The sequence below is a fragment of the Macaca nemestrina genome, chromosome 2, assembly GCF_043159975.1.
Source record: "Macaca nemestrina isolate mMacNem1 chromosome 2, mMacNem.hap1, whole genome shotgun sequence".
Classification (NCBI taxonomy): domain Eukaryota; kingdom Metazoa; phylum Chordata; class Mammalia; order Primates; family Cercopithecidae; genus Macaca; species Macaca nemestrina.
The window spans coordinates 112,829,732-112,846,429 of NC_092126.1; the positions used below are offsets into that span (position 1 = coordinate 112,829,732).

The following is a 16,698-nucleotide window of genomic DNA, read 5'->3' on the forward strand; positions in this document are numbered from 1 at the left end:
CATCTCCTAGAATAGGACCTGGTACCTCCTAGACACATGGCTTTCTAGCTTTGGTTCCAGCTGCCCCCTGAGACTGCAGGCGGTCCAGAAGCATGGGTTCCAACTTTTTTTTTTTTTTTTGAGACGGAGCCTTGCTCTGTCCCCCAGGCTGGAGTGCAGTGGCCGGATCTCAGCTCACTGCAAGCTCCGCCTTCTGGGTTTACGCCATTCTCCTGCCTCAGCCTCCCGAGTAGGTGGGACTACAGGAGCCTGCGACCTCGCCCGGCTAGTTTTTTGTATTTTTTAGTAGAGATGGGGTTTCACCGTGTTAGCCAGGATGGTCTTGATCTCCTGATCTCGTGATCCACCTGTCTCGGCCTCCCAAAGTGCTGGGATTACAGTCTTGAGCCATCGTGCCCAGCCTTAACTATTCTTTAGGAACTGTCCCTTCCCTTGGCTCCTTGCTCCAACCTTGTTCCTCCCCAGCTATTTCTCTCTGCCATCTAATCTGGAAGGATTGTGCATCTATACACCTCAGGCCCAGGTCCCCTAATCTTTTTAATGACACTTACCCCAAGTGACCTCATCCTCTCCAGTGGTTACTGCTCCCGTGGCTAGACCATTGCCTTTAAACATTCTCTTCTTCTGTGCCTCATGTAACTGCCTGCTCCAGATACCTCTGTCTGGATGTCTAATGCAATACATCTGAATCTGAAAACATCCACCTACCCCCAAAACCTGTTCCTCCTGTTGCCAACTCAGTCAATAATGCCACCTTCCCATCTCAGGACCTCACACACTATACTCCCTGCCTGCCCACCCGCTATCAGCTTATTCCGTAACCAACTGCCTTTTTTTTTTTTTTTTTTTTGAGATGGAGTCTCGCTCTGTTGCCCAGGCTGGAGTGCAGTGGCTGAATCTCAGCTCACTGCAAGCTCTGCCTCCCCGGTTCCCGCCATTCTCCTGCCTCAGCCTCCTGAGTAGCTGGGACTACAGGCGCCCGCCACCTCGCCCGGCTAATTTTTTTTGTATTTTTAGTAGAGACGGGGTTTCACCGTGTTAGCCAGGATGGTCTCGATCTCCTGACCTCGTGATCCACCCGTCTCGGCCTCCCATAGTGCTGGGATTACAGGCTTGAGCCACCGCGCCTGGCCTTTTTTTTTTTTTTTTTCTGAGAGGGAGTCTCGCTCTGTTGCCCAAGCTGGAGTGCAGTGGCACAATCTCGGCTCACTACAAGCTCCAGCTCACTGCAATCTGCACCTCCCAGGTTCACACCATTCTCCTGCCTCAGCCTCCTGAGTAGCTGGGACTACAGGCACCCGCCACCACTCCCAGCTAATTTTTTGTATTTTTAGTGGAGATGGGTATTCATTGTGTTAGCCACGATGGTCTCGATCTCCTGACCTTGTGATCTGCCCACCTAGGCCTCCCAAAGTGCTGGAATTACAGGCGTGAGCCACCACGCCCAGCCACTTTTTTTTTTTTTTTTTTTTTTGAGAGGGAGTCTTGCTTTGTTGCCCAGGCTGGAGTGCAGTGGCACAATCTCGGCTCACTGCAAGCTCTGCCTCCCGGTTTCACACCATTCTCCTGCCTCAGCCTCTTGAGTAGCTGGAACTACAGGTGTCTGCCACCACGCCCAGCTAATTTTTTGTATTTTTAGTAGAGACGGGGTTTCACCGTGTTAGCCAGGATGGTCTCGATCTCTAGACCTCGTGATCTGCCTGCCTCAACCTCCCAAAGTGCTGGGATTACAGGAGTGAGCCACCGCACCCAGCCTAATTTTCATATTTTTAATAGAGACGTGGTTTCACCATGTTGGCCAGGCTCGTCTTGAACTCCTGACCTCAAGCCATCAAGCTGTCCACCCACCTCGACCTCCCAAAGTGCTGTGATCACAGGTGTGAGCCACTGCACGTGGCCTCACTGTCACTTTTTCCAGGAGGTGTGCATGATCTTCCCTACTGGGCCTGCTCCTCTTATTTATTCTTTTTTTTTCTTTTTTTAACCAGTGTAAGGTACACAATTTTTTTGTCTTTTTTTCCTATTCTCAAAGCACAAAACATGCTTTTTTGATAATTATATACTGTCCTTCTGACTTCTTCAGGCACTTGGCAGAGCACATGGCACAGGACTGGATTATGAAAGAATAAGGGAGCAAAGTGCTTTTGGGGAAGAGACGTGTAGGACATTAGGGGTCACAGGTAATCTGGTTCTACCCAGATTTACAGGTTGCTACTCTCCATTCCAGGAGTCAGATTTGAAGTCTACAAATGTCAAAAAGCCTTGGTCCCATTTGAGTGGAGTTTTGTTTTGTTTTTGAAAAAGAGTCTTGGCCGGGCGCGGTGGCTCAAGCCTGTAATCCCAGCACTTTGGGAGGCCGAGACGGGCGGATCACGAGGTCAGGAGTTCGAGACCATCCTGGCTAACACGGTGAAACCCCGTCTCTACTAAAAAATACAAAAAACTAGCCGGGCGAGGTGGCGGGCGCCTGTAGTCCCGGCTACTCGAGAGGCTGAGGCAGGAGAATGGCGTAAAAACCCGGGAGGCAGAGCTTGCAGTGAGCTGAGATCCGGCCACTGCACTCCAGCCTGGGCGACACAGCGAGACTCCGTCTCAAAAAAAAAAAAAAAAAAAAAAAAAGAAAAAGAGTCTTGCTCACTGCAACCTCTGCCTCCAAGGTTCAGGCAATTCTCCCTGCCTCAGCCACCCAAGTAGCTGGGATTACAGGCACCCGACACCACACCTGGCTAATTTTTGTATTTTTAGTAGAGACGGTAGTTTCACCATATTTTGGTCAGGGTGGTCTCCAACTCCTAGCCTCAAGTGATTTGCCCACCTCGGATTACTTGGGATTATAAAGTGCTGGGATCATAGGTGTGAGCCACCGTGACTGGCCACTCAGGAGTCTTGATTGCATTTGTGAATGACTAATCTTCTTCCCCAGAGGTTAACAGTCTAAGAGGAGTACTGGGGCTGGCCATCTCAGGGCCCCCAGGGCCCGGCATATGATATTCATCACAAATATTGGTCTACTAATATAAAAACATTCCACTCTGGCAGGGCTCAGTGGCTCACGCCTGTAATCCCAGCACTTTGGGAGGCCTAGGCGGGCAGATCACCTGAGGTCAGGAGTTCGAGACCAGCCTGGTCAACATGGCAAAACCCTGTCTCTTCTAAAAATATAAAAAGTAGCCAGGCATGGTGGCAGGCACCTGTAATCCCAGCCACTGGGATGGCTGAGGCAGAATTGCTTGAACTGGGGAGGTGGAGGCTGCAGTGAGCTGAGATCATGCCACTACACCCCAGCCTGGGCAACAGAGCATGAGACTCCTGAGAGTTCCAAGGAACACCACAGGTAGAGTGAGGTCCAAAGGGGAAGCTGATAGTTCTGCCTGGGTCACCTCAAGGGGGACTCAAAGGCTGGGGTGGAGAGAAGCAGAGGGAGGTGGGCCTGTTTAGGAGTTCTGAGGATGGAGCAAGAGCAGGTCCAGAAGGCCCTACAATCCTTAGTGACCTAAGGGCAGACAAAGGGGGAGAGCAGCAGCAAAGATCACTGCTTAGAGCAAGAGGAAAAGTCCTTGAGAGTTGGCTTAGACGTAAGGGCCTTGAGTCACCAATTTGAACACAAATGCTGGGACTTCAGAGCAGCACTGCCATGTCTCTGGGCACCTGTTTGCACAAGCAGAAGCTACACCCAGGCCCTGCAGTCCCCCGCACTGTGTCAGGAAATGACTTCAAATCCGTCTTGAAAGATTGGCAGCAGGGTCAACAGATGGAGAAGCTGGACCTGAGTGGTGCCTGAAAAGCAGCAGCTGGCTTCAAAGACAAGCCCTTATCCTGGGCCTGAATGTGATTGCATGTAAGTGTTGGGCAGGGCATAGTCAGAAGGGCCAATTAAATTGTAGTTTTCTCACTCTTAAATACATGAGGCGGAAACTTGTAAGATCAGCATCACAGCAGATACAAGCACTTGGTAGCAACATGGAAAGATCTAGCCAAGTAACAGAATTTATAACATTGCATGAGCTTCCAACTGTGTAAAATGGGCTTCTGTGAGCCTAACAATTGGAGAGGCCATAGACTCCAAATGTGAGTGGGGGCTCATGTTATTTCGTGACAGTCATTTCAGTGGGCAGCAAGTAGTCGTAAGTCTGTTCGAGTTAGGCAGTCAACCCTTGCCTTGTGTCTTCTTTTTTAAGTACGGACTTTGTTTTAACTGGGTCTTGGGATGGCCCTTTGCATGTTCTGGTGAAGGCAGAAATTCAGGCCAAGAGCCAGACTTCCCACAAAAGAAATAGTGGACCCTACATACTGCAGAGAAAAGGACAGAAAGTTCAGACTTGGCTAGGATAAGGGCAGGAGGGTTAAGTTCCCACCACTATGACAATGAGATTAGAAAAAGTATCCCCCAAATGACACAGGACATACACACAGTTCTGCTGACAACTGGCACTTTATTAGTGGGGAAACTCGCCTTGGTCTGGCAGAGACCGGGATGGACAGGACGAGCGCCCATCTCGAGGGGGTATTTTCTGTATTATCAGGTGTTCCTCCTTGTAGGTTTAGAGGAAACACCCTCATAGATGAAAACCCCCCAGAGAGCAGCGCTGCAACTGCCAAGCAGCCGGGGTAGGAAAGGGGCCCTAGGCACTGCTGGGACCTTGAGACAGCAGGGCTTCGATGTCAGGCTCGATGTCAATGGTCTGGAAGCGGCGGCTGTACCTGCGTACGGGCACACCGTCAGGGCCCACCAGGAACTTCTCGAAGTTCCAGGCAACATCGTTGCGGCACACCGGAGACCAGGTGATGAGCTTGGGGTCGGTCATGAGCGCAGTGGCATCGTCGCTGGGGGCTGGCAGGGCCTCCCGCAGGAAGGCGAAGAGAGGGTGCGCCCCTGCACCGTTCACCTCGCACTTCTCGAAGAGCATGAAGTTGGGCTCGAACCCACCACCAGGTCGGACGTACTTGAGGGAATTCAGAATCTCTTCGTTCTTGGCGTTCTCCTACGGGAGAGAAGGGCAGCTGGGACCCGGGGTCAAGAGGGGGAGGGAAATGTTCTAACCACTAACAAGGGAGTTTTTCTATGAGTCACCGGGATTTTGCCCTCCATGAGCAATCCCAGGGCGGACAAGAATTCCAGCAGCTACGAGCACAAGGGAAGCGAGAGGGTAGCCAGACTCTCTGCGCATAGAGCCTATGGCACCCCCCAGCACCCTGCCGGCACCTCCAGCCACCACGCCCCGCCCGGCGCACCTGATGCCCAAACTGGTTGCACGGGAAGCCGAGCACCACCAGGCCCCGGGGCCCAAGGCGCCGCTGCAGCTCGTTCATCTGGGTGTAGTCCCGGACCGTGGTGCCTCAGAGGGACGCCACATTCTCGATAAGTAGCACCTTGCCCCTTAGGGAGCCCAGGCTCACAGGCTCCCCGCCGGCCAGCGGGCGCGCCGAGAAGGCGTACACCGCTGCCGCCGCTAGCCGAGCAGCACACATGGCGCAACTGTCCGAGCAGCTAGGAGAGCGTCCCGAACAAGCACGGTGAGGAGAGGCCAGGAGGCGCCTCCTTTTAACTGGTCGGCGGCAGCTCACGTGGCGCAGGCAGTTTTTTGGACCCGAGGGCCCCGCCTCATCCGGTCCCCGCCCTATCCGGAGGGCTCGGCCCCTCCTTCAGCCGGGAAAAGGCTGAAGGGTGCGCCAGAGCTGGACGCGGGCTCCGCCCAAGCCGGGAGGAGCAGCGGGCATGTCTTGTCTGGCCCAGGAAACCAGGCGGCAGCGGTCCAGGTCACCCTTCCGAGGGCTGGGGCCCTCGAGGGCTCCGTTTTCTTTCTCAAAGGCTCCTCAATTAGGATGTGGGGTTCGGCATAGAAGGCTGGTGGGCGGCGGCAGCAACTGCCGGTGCGCAAACAGCCCTCCTCTCCTGTGCCATGTTACCGGCAGTGCAGGGGACAGCCAGAGGGATATGGGCTTCCGGTCTCCCTCCTCCCTGTCTCCAAAGCGGCACCGCCCTTGTGCGGGTTTTCTAACAGGGCAGAGTCCTGGAAGCTCTGCCCCAGCTTCCTGAAGTGGAGCCCAAGAGCTCGTCAGGGCCAAGGAAACGCGGCCTGAGTCCTCCCTCTCTGGCCTCCTCAGTAGGCTGCATTCACCCTCCCCCCAAATCTGAACTAGAATGCGGTACAGGGTAATCATTTCCATGTTGTTGGGAGGGACCAGATTAGCTACTGGGTGGGTGGGAGGTGGGGCACAACCTAGTCTTTTGCACCCTGAACAAACCTCTCCAGGGTGAGCTAGGCCAGGAAGTCCTTGCATCCTCCTGCCCCCAGCCCTGGAGAGAGCAACACAAACAACAGGATACAGGAAGTTTAGAAAACTGCCTTTATTCTATTAGTAGTTGGAAAAATTAACTGGTACAGAAAAAAAGTTTAGTCAGCTGGAGAGAAGAGAGACTGAGTGCCACCCATGAGAACTGGTGGCTCCTCTGGGAGGGAACCTGGATACAGTGAGGAGAAGAGCACTGTGAATTAGAGCCAGATGCTGAAGTCCAGGTGAGACAGGTTATGCCACCTTCCAAAGTGTCTAATTGCCTCAGGCGTGAAACCAATTCCTATTTACTTAGCCCAGCTCCAGATAGGGGTACTGAGATACATGGGGCCGAAAAGGGGTAATATGGCCATCTTTTATCAGAAAAAGTGACAAAACGGGAATTTAAAAAATGAATTTTCCATCTGACTTTATTTCCAAATACACTTTCTTTTTTAAAAAACCAATACACTTTCTTTGGGGATGACAAATATCAGTATTAGGAAATCCAATTATACAAAAAATACTACATCTAGTCTGGGGTAGATATATTTATTTTTGGTAACATACATTAAGTGGCACTAATTACACAGTAACTATAAGGTAACTAACATGAAACCACAGAACTGTAACTCTGCCACAGCTGCATGAACTTGGGCTTTTCTGGTTGAGCCCATTTTCAAAAAACTGCCCACCCCAGAGCTATGCCAACAAAATCTGTTAATGAGTAAAGCCCTGAAGTGGTGACTCACCAGAGTACCTTGCAGCTGACAGATAATAGGCAGGACATGTTAGTTATAAAGTAGTTACAGCCTAATTCACAAAAGTTACCAACTGTTTCTCTTTCTAGAAAGAAGCAAGAAGTTAAGAAATTCCTTGAATTAGCGCCTGGTGTGTCAGGTGGGAGTGCAGAGGAGGGCTGTTAGAGCAGTGTCAAAAGGACCCTGGTGGGCCAGACAGGTTGGACATCATTAATAATCATAGTTGGCTTCTAAATACTGGTAGCAAGATGACTTCTGATTTGTAATCTTAGGTAAATTATAGATAAATGAAAAAGGCCAGTAATCATACACTAAGATTAATAAACAGCACTTCAAAATTAACCGCATAAGGGCTGTGCTTGCAGCAAGGTTTCACAAGACAAGGCACCCAGATTTTTTCTTCCCACGTCTAGCTTGCAGAGCAGCTCTCGTAGCCATTTCAAAAACCTCTCTCACTCCATCTTTGGTCTTTGCTGAACACTCCATGTACCCAAAAGCACCAATCCTGTTTGCCATATCTCTGCCTTCTTCAGGTTTCACTGGCTCCTAGCAAAAAGAAAAAACAGTCCTTTTAGCTAATAGTGTGGCATACATATAGTAAGTAAAGAGTATTCAAATTCAGCTTAAAGACTTTTTTTTTCTTGTTTTGCAACAGTTTTACTCTTGTCAGTCGCCCAGGCTGGACTGCAATGGTATGATCTCAGCTCACTGCAACCTCCATCTCCTGGGTTCAAGCGATTCTCCTGCCTCAGCCTCCTGAGTGGCTGGGACTACAGGTGCCCACCACCACGCCCAGCTAATTTTTTAGTAGAGATGGGGTTTCACCAGTTTGGCCAGGCTGGTCTCGAACTCCTGACCACGTGATCTGCCCACCCCGGCCTCCCAAAGAGCTGGGATTACAGGCATGAGCCACTGTGCCCAGTCTTAAAAAAAGACTTTTTTTTTTTTTTTTTTTGAGACAAAGTCTGGCTCTGTCGCCCAGGCTGGAGTACAGTGGCGCAATCTCGGCTCACTGCAACCTCTGCCTCCCGGGTTCACGCCATTCTCCTGCCTCAGCCTCCTGAGTAGCTGGGACTACAGGCGCCCGCCACCACACCCAGCTAATTTTTTGTATTTTTAGTAGAAACGGGGTTTCACCATGTTCGCCAGGATGGTCTCGACCTCCTGACCTTGTGATCCGCCCGCCTCAGCCTCCCAAAGTGAGCCACTGCGCCCGGCCAAAAAAAAAAAGACTTTTAAAAGCTGTTAAACTTGGCTATGTGCGGTGGCTCACGCCTGTAATCCCAGCATTTTGGGAGGCTGAGCTGGGCAGATCACGAGGTCAGGAGATCAAGACCATCCTGGCCAACATGGTGAAACACCTCTTTACTAAAATATAAAAAATTAGCCAGGCATGGTGGCGGGCACCTGTAATCCCAGCTACTCAGGAGGCTGAGGCAAGGGAATTGCTTGAACCTGGGAGGCGGAGGTTGCGGTGAGCCAAGATCGTGCCACAGCACTCTAGCCTGGCAACAGACTGAGACTCCTCAAAAAAAAAAAAAAAAAAAGAAAAAAAGCTAAATTTATGAAATTTTAAAACTGACATATGGTAACTACCCCCTACCAAACATAAAATCTCGGCCGGGCGCAGTGGCTCAAGCCTGTAATCCCAGCACTTTGGGAGGCCAAGACAGGCGGATCACGAGGTCAGGAGATCGAGACCATCCTGGCTAACACGGTGAAACCCCGTCTCTACTAAAAAATACAAAAATCTAGCCAGGCGAGGTGGCAGGTGCCTGTAGTCCCAGCTACTCGGGAGGCTGAGGCAGGAGAATGGCGTAAACCCGGGAGGCGGAGCTTGCAGTGAGCTGAGATCCGGCCACTGCAGTCCAGCCTGGGCGACAGAGCGAGACTCCGTCTTTTAAAAAAAAAAAAAAGGCCGGGCGCGGTGGCTCAAGCCTGTAATCTCAGCACTTTGGGAGGCCGAGGTGGGCGGATCACAAGGTCAGGAGATCGAGACCACAGTGAAACCCCGTCTCTACTAAAAATACAAAAAATTAGCCAGGCGCGGTGGCGGGCGCCTGTAGTCCCAGCTACTCAGGAGGCTGAGGCAGGAGAATGGCGTGAACCCAGGAGGCGGAGCTTGCAGTGAGCCGAGATCGCGCCACTGCACTCCAGCCTGGGCAACAGCGTGAGACTCCGTCTCAAAAAAAAAAAAAAAAAAAAAAACATGGTATACACTGGGAATTAGAAAGAGGGAAGAGGTCAGAGGAGGCCTGGAAGGTTAAGGAGTCAATCAAGGGCAAAATTACTTAAGCTACCAATCCAGGACTAAATGCCCTGAAGGAAATACAGCCTATCCTTGACATTCAGACAAAGAAACCTGAGTAAGAGAACTTAGGTTGAAGATCTCAGTGCCTCTCCAGTGAGGAAGCCCTGCCATTACGTCAGCTGGTTTCTGAGAGGCCAAGATGCCATATCCATCATCACTTTTAAAAAGGCATTGGGAGTGGTAGAGTGGGAAGGCATTAGGGGCTTTCTATCTGGACTCCCAGCCTTCATGATTTCCTTATCTTTCAGTTGCCACTAATTTATCTTTGGCCTCACATGTACCAAAGTAATAGCTGGGGAAGGCAATCAAGAGTCTAACAGGGCCAGGCGTGGTGGCTCACGCCTGTAATCCCAGTACTTTGGGAGGTCAAGGCGGGTGGATCACCTGAGGTTGGGAGTTTGAGACCAGCCTGACCAACATGGAGAAAACTCATCTCTACTAAAAATACAAAAATTAGCCAGGCGTGGTGGCACATGCCTATAATCCCAGCTTTTCGGGAGGCTGAGGCAGGAGAATCGCTTAAACCTGGGAGGCAGAGGTTGCAATGAGCCGAGATAGCACCACTGCACTCCAGCCTGGGCAACAAAAGCAAAACTGCGTCTCAAAAAATAAAAATTAAGGGTCTAACAGCCAGGCACAGTGGCTCACACATGTAATCCCTGCACTTTGGAAGGCAAAAACAGGCAGATCACTTGAGGTCAGGAGTTCAAGACCAGCCTGGCCAACATGGTGAAACCCCATCTCTACTTCAAACAAACAAACAAACAAACAAACAAACAAAACTAGCCAGGCATGGTGGAGGGCGCCTGTAAGTCCCAGCTACTCGGGAGTCTGAGGCAGAAGAATCGCTTGAACCCCGGAGGCGGAGGTTGCAGTGAGCTGAGATTGCACCAATGCACTCCAGCCTGGGTGACAGAATGAGACTCCATATCAAAAAAAAGAAAGTTCCTACATCTAAAGCCACTGACTACTTGCTACTGATGAAATGGTTCATTCCCAGGCCAGCAGTCCTTACGGGCATAGCACTACCTCATAAAAAACATTCCATCTCACAGAACTAGTGAACTATTTTAGGGATCTTCTGTGAAGATCCCAATAAATGAGGGTCAGAGGGCCAGAGAGGGGCTTCTGAGCCTCTAAAACAACCTGGCCTGTGAAGGTTTCTGCTGGGCTCCCCAAACCTCCAACCTTGGGGCCATAGTTCAAGAATACTACAAGACAGTCCTGCCCCAGATCATGCCTGCTTCATCTTGGCTAGCTCCCGCCTTGTGTGCTCATCATTCCGAAGATCCTTCTTATTCCCAACCAGGATGATGGGCACGTTGGGACAGAAATGCTTGACTTCCGGGGTCCACTTTTCTGGGATGTTTTCTGAAAAAAAAAAATGTAGAGAATTTGGGGATACATACAATTCTATCTTGAAGACTTTCCAAGAACCTCAGTGAAATTCAGAGACACTTTCTTTGTGGCTTCAGAAGAATGCTAGACATTTAATGAAACCCACTAGTTTCAAAACCATAAAAAAGGGCAAATATAATCCCTTTCCTTTAAACAGAGAACCACCAGCTTTTTCTCAGTATAGCCAAGAATGGTGCTGAGCATCTCTGTAGGTGGGGCCCAAGGAAGGGCTCTGGAGGAGCAAAAGATCCACAACACAAGGTAGCTTCACGGGGGTACTTCCTGCCCCACAAAGGCAGGCACTTTACAGGACATCCGTTACTGCTGGTAGATGATTCTGACATAGCTTACAGAAGGGGTGCCCATTCTAGGGCAGCAGCTGACCCAGGGTCTATATGCTCCTTTTCCAACTTGTTCATGGACTCTCAGCATAACTTCTACCCTATGGGTTTACTGGTATTTCAAATGGCTCAAGAGTGACTTTTGGCCAGGCGCAGTGGCTCACGCCTGCAATCCCAGCACTTTTGGGACGCCGAGGCAGGCAGATCACGAGGTCAGGAGATCAAGACCATCCTGGCTAACACGGTGAAACCCCATGTCTACTAAAAATACAAAAAATTAGCTGGGCGTGGTGGTGGGTGCCTGTAGTCCCAGCTACTCGGGAGGCTGAGGCAGGAGAATGCCGTGAACCCAGGAGGCAGAGTTTGCAGTGAGCCGAGATCGCGCCACTGCACTACTGGGTGGCAGAGCAAGACTCCATCTCAAAAAAAAAAGAATGACTTTTGAAAATAACCAAACGAGGCTGGGTGTGGTGACTCGCACTTGTAATCCCAGCACTTTTGAGAGGCTAAGGCAAGTAGACAGCTTGGGCCTAGGAGCTCAAGAACAGCCTGTGCAACATGGCTAAACCCCATCTCCGGCCAGCACAGTGGCTCACGTCTGTAAGCCCAGCACTTTGGGAGGCTGAGGTGGGTGGATCACCAGAGGTCAGGAGTTCGAGATCAGCCTGGCCAACATGGCAAAACCTCATCTCTACTAAAACTACAAAAATTAGCCAGGCGCGGTGGCACACACCTGTAGTCTCAGTTACTCGGGAGGCTGAGGCAGGAGAATCATTTGAACCCAGGAGGTGGAGGTTGTGGTGAGTCGAGATCTTGCCACTATACTCACTACAGCCTGGGCAACAGAGTGAGACTCTGTCTCAAAAAAATCAAGAACCCCATCTCTACAAAAACATACAAATACTGAGTTTACTCTCAGGCGGGCAGATTGCCTGAGGTCAGGAGTTCGAGACCAGTCTGGCCAACATGGTGAAACCCCATCTCTATTAAAAATACAAAAAAATTGCTGGGCGCGGTGCCTCACGCCTGTAATCCCAGCACTTTGGGAGGCCAGGGCAGGCGGACCACTTGAGGTCGGGAGTTGGAGACCAGCATGACCAACATGGAGAAACCCCATCTCTTCTAAAAATACAGAATTAACCGGACTTGGTGTCTTGCATGCCTACAATCCCAGCTACTCAGGAGGCTGAGGCTGGAGAATCGCTTGAACCTGGGAGGCAGAGGTTGTGGTGAGCCGAGATCGTGCCACTGCACTCCAGCCTGGGCAACAAGAGCGAAACTCCGTCTCAAACAAAACAAAACAAAACAAAAAAACTAACCGCGCATGGTGGTGCGTTCCTGTAATCCCAGCTACTGGGAGGCTGAGGCAGGGGAATTCCTTGAACCAGGGAGGTGGAGGTTGCAGTGAGCCAAGATCGTGCCACTGCCCTCCAGCCTGGGCGACAAAGCGAGACTCCCTCTCAAAAAAAAAGAAAAAAAAAAAAGAATACTGACTTCTGAATTATGTGGCTGTGTTTAGGCTAATGAAATGATCACATTCAAGCTTCTATCAGTTAGTTAAGACACTCCAGAAAAAGGCTAAGCCAGGGCAACCAAAAAAAAGAAAAAAAGTCTTTCCCCAAAAGAGATGGCTTTACATTTGGAACTCATCTGGTATACTTTTTTTTTTTTTTTTTTTTGGGAGATAGTCTGGAGTGCGGTGGCCCTATCTTAGCTCACTGCAACTTCCGCTTCCCAGGCTCAAGTGATTCTCCCGCCTCATCCCCTGGAGCAGCTGGGATTACAGGCGCACACCACCACACCCAGCTAGTTATTGTATTTTAGTAGAGACAGGGGTTTACCATGTTGCCTAGGCTGGTCTAGAACTCCTGACCTCAAGTGATCTGCCAGCCTCAGCCTCCCAAAGTGCTAGGATTATAGGCATCAGCCATCGCGCCCGGCCTTAGTTTATTCATCTTTGTATTTGGAATTCATCTAGTTTACTCATCTAGTTTACAAGGCAGTTACATTTTTAAATAACATTTAATATTATTTAGTAATAATAATATTATTTTTGAGATGGAGTCTTGCTCTGTTGCTTAGTCTGGAATGCAGTGCCATAATCTCGGTTCACTGCAATCTCCACCTACAAGGTTCAAACCATTCTCCTGCCTCAGCCTCCAAGCACCTGGGACTACAGGTGTGTGCCACCATGCCTGGCTAATTTTTTTTAACTTTCAGTAAAGACAGGGTTTTGCCATGTTGGCCAGGCTGTTCTCGAACTCCTGACCCTCAGGTGATCTACCCGTCTGGGCCTCCCAAAGTGCAGGGATTATAGGTGTGAGCCACCGTGCCCTGCCTAGGTGGATACATTTTAAATAAAGTAGCCATGGGAGACCTAAGCTGAAAGGGACCCAAGGCCCACACTCTACAGTCCTAAACTCCAGGACTCTAGCCACTGATGATTGCTTCTCTGAAGTTCATGTCTGCTTTTCAGCCACTTGATGCCCAGAAACCAGATGCCAACCAGTTACATAGGCAAATGCAGGGCCACTCACCTAAACTATCAGGGCTGTCGATGGAAAAACACATCAGTATAACATCGGTATCTGGGTAGGAGAGGGGCCTCAGGCGATCATAATCTTCCTGCCCAGCTGTGTCCCACAAAGCCAACTCTACCTGTAATGGGAAAAACAACCACAAAAATGCAAGGTTAATCCCCCTACCCACTTTTAGAAAAAGTGACACTTACCATAGTACACTGAAATGGCAGACGGTCTAAAACAGTAAAACACAGGAGTATTTACATTTTTTCTTTTTTTTTTTTTGAGACGGAGTCTCGCTCTGTTGCCCAGGCTGGAGTGCAGTGGCACGATCTTGGCTCAAGCAAGCTTCGCCCCCGGGTTCACACCATTCTCCTACCTCAGCCTCTTAAGTAGCTGGGACTACAGGCACCCGCCACCACGCCCGGCTAATTTTTTGTATTTTAGTAGAGACAGGGTTTCACCGTGTTAGCCAGGATGGTCTCGTTCTCCTGACCTCGTGATCTGCCCGCCTTGGCCTCCCAAACTGCTGGGATTACAGGCGTGAGCCACTGTGCCCAGCTGAGTATTTACTTTTATGAGCATCAAGCTCAAATGAGAGTATATTTAAATTATTTTACGTTGAAATTTCTCAAAATTGAAAATCTGAGAGCCTATCTCTACAAAAAAACCTTAAAAATTAGCTGAGTGTGGCCACGCGCAGTAGCTCACGCCTGTAATCCCAGCACTTTGGGAGGCCGAGGCAGGCTGATTGCCTGAGCTCAGGAGTTTGAGACCAGCCTGGGCAACACGGTGAAACCCCGTCCCTACTAAAATACAAAATAAATTAGCCGGGCATGGCAGCGTGCGCCTGTAGTCCCAGCTACTCAGGAGGCTGAGGCAGGAGAACTGCTTGAACTCGAGAGGCGGAGGTTGCAGTGAGCCGAGATCGCGCCACTGCACTCCAGCACTCTAGCCTGGACGACAGAGCGAGCCTCTGTCTCTAGAAAAAAATAAATATAAAATAAATAAAAATTAGCTGAGTGTGGGCCGGGCGCGGTAGCTCACACCTGTAATCCCAGCACTTTGGGAGGTCAAGGTAGACAGATCACCTGAGGTCGGAAGTTTGAGACCAGCCTGACCAACATGGAGAACCTCCATCTCTACTAAAAATACAAAATTACCCGGGCATGGTGAAGCATGCCTGTAATCCCAGCTACTCAGGAGGCTGAGGCAGGAGAATCGCTTGAACCCGGGAGGCGGAGGTTGCAATGAGCCGAGATTGCGCCGTTGCACTCTAGCCTGGCCAACAGGAGCAAAAGTCCGTCTCAAAAAAAAAAAAAAAAAAAAAATTAGCTGACTGTGGTGGTGCATGCCTGTAGTCCCAGCTACCTGGGAGACTGAGGTGGGAGGACTGCTTGAGCCTGGGAGGCGGAGGCTGTAGTAAGCAGAGATTGTGAACTCCATCCTAGGCAGGGAGACCTTGTCTCAATTAGGAAAAAAACAAAACAGATACTAGAACTGAACCAAGTAGCATACTTCAAAATGTCAAATCAAAAATAACTTTGTAACTTATAAAAGTGTTTAATTATAAGTAACATTGTACTAGGAAAGAAAGCAGACAGGAGGGAAGAAGTCAAATTTTAAATAACATTCCACCAGGCATACAGGCAAGAGAGGAAGATACAAGACTAAGTAAATTTTCTGCTATAATGTGGAAACCATGGAGACAAATCTGTATTTTGAGTTGGTAGGCAGGAAAAGACACCATGCTGGGTGTTAGCCAAGCCCTGAGATGCCTGAGATGACAGCAAAGTCCTTTTGGCTATGCCTTTACTACTCAAGAAATGGCTGAAATAATGCATCACATAAGGTGAGAGAGTACTCCTTTCACATCCGGGTACATCCTCACCCTTCTGTGGTAGAAGGGTAAACTAATGCCTGGGCTCTGAACACAAGTCCCATTCAACACTGTCCAGCACTGCAGCCAGCTCTGCTACCCCTTCTTATCACCAAACTCCACGTTAAACTTTGTTAAACATCCTCTGTACAGAGGCCCTTTGAGGCCCAAGAGGTTTCCCTCCAATACTTGGAACACATCTTTCTTCTCTTAGCACCTCCACAGCCCAAATTTCAGTTTCTAAATGATTTCTTCCCTAAAACTGACAGTTCTTCTACCCCCCAACTTTTGCCCCAGGATGCATCATCACAAAGAACTGCCACAAGGCCCACTGTACTTCTGTCATGCACACCATCATGTGTAACAAAGATATACTGATGCCCAATTATCACAATCTGTCTGTCCTCACAATAATGGAGCTCATTTACAAATCCCACTCTCCCAGCCCCCTCCACCCCACGGTGTTCATATATTCAGCCTCTATTGGCGCCTGATAAAATGCTGCCAAAGTGTTGAGCCTGTCTCATATCAAAAGGAGCCTTTTCATTGTGAGCCGGCCTACTCTTGGTACCATAATCACCTACAATCTTGTATGGTTCCCTAGGCTGTCCTACTGCATACTGTTTTTTTGTGTTTTTTTCCTGTTTGTTTTGCTTTTGGTTTTTTTTTTTTTTTTTTTTAAACAGAGTTTTGCTCTTGTCGCCCAGGCTGGAGTGCAGTGGCGGTCAGCTCACTGCAACCTCTGCCTCCCAGGTTCAAGTGAATCTCCTGCCTCAGCCTAAGGCACACCCAGCTAATTTTTTGTATTTTTAGTAGAGATGGGGTTTTGCCATGTTGGGCAGGCTGGTCTCAAACTCCTGACCTCTGGTGATCCTCCCACATCAGCCTCCCAAGGTGCTGGGATTACAGGTGTGAGCTACGGTGTCCAGCCTTGTACTATTACATACTATTAAATGAATATTCCTACACAGTACCCTCTCCCATCTTGGGGACTCTTGAGTCGCTCTGAGGCAGGCAGGTAGCCTGTGATATGCTCTTTAATCAAACACTTTTATTCCGGGGGACTCTCCTCAATTGAGGACCTCCCTCTATCTTGCGAGGGTCAGTGATGTCCAACGTTTGCAGCACAAGATTCTCACAGACCATGCCTCAAGGTTTTAAGTCAAGATCTCTAAATTTGTTATGGGCAAGATTCTGGTTGTTCCAAGATGCC

At 49.7% G+C, this 16,698-nt stretch overlaps 2 protein-coding genes across 3 annotated transcripts in view; both read right to left on the reverse strand.

Annotated features, from left to right (window-relative positions):
- Positions 1-4,413: 4,413 nt before the first annotated feature.
- On the reverse strand, positions 4,414-5,572 carry LOC105480438 (glutathione peroxidase 1). 2 transcript variants are annotated; one of them, XM_071091718.1, is made up of 2 exons: positions 5,233-5,572; positions 4,414-5,001 (listed from the first exon to the last, which is right to left on the reverse strand). In XM_071091718.1, exons 1-2 carry the CDS (start codon positions 5,467-5,469, stop codon positions 4,720-4,722), a joined length of 519 nt encoding a protein of 172 aa, XP_070947819.1. In that variant the 5' UTR covers positions 5,470-5,572; the 3' UTR covers positions 4,414-4,719. The 2 variants fall into 2 exon arrangements, with proteins under 2 accessions (XP_070947819.1, XP_011737622.2); XM_011739320.3 differs by having other exon boundaries at positions 4,414-4,982; positions 5,233-5,559.
- A 762-nt stretch (positions 5,573-6,334) lies between these two features.
- The window catches only part of LOC105480439 (ras homolog family member A), a 55,785-nt gene continuing 45,421 nt past the window's right edge, over positions 6,335-16,698 (reverse strand). Inside the window, exons 3-5 of the mRNA XM_011739321.3 lie at positions 13,622-13,742; positions 10,586-10,716; positions 6,335-7,580 (exon numbers count right to left, since the gene is read on the reverse strand). Coding sequence (XP_011737623.1) covers positions 7,407-7,580; positions 10,586-10,716; positions 13,622-13,742 — 426 coding nt within the window. The 3' untranslated portion in view covers positions 6,335-7,406. The remainder of the gene's footprint in view (positions 7,581-10,585; positions 10,717-13,621; positions 13,743-16,698) is intronic.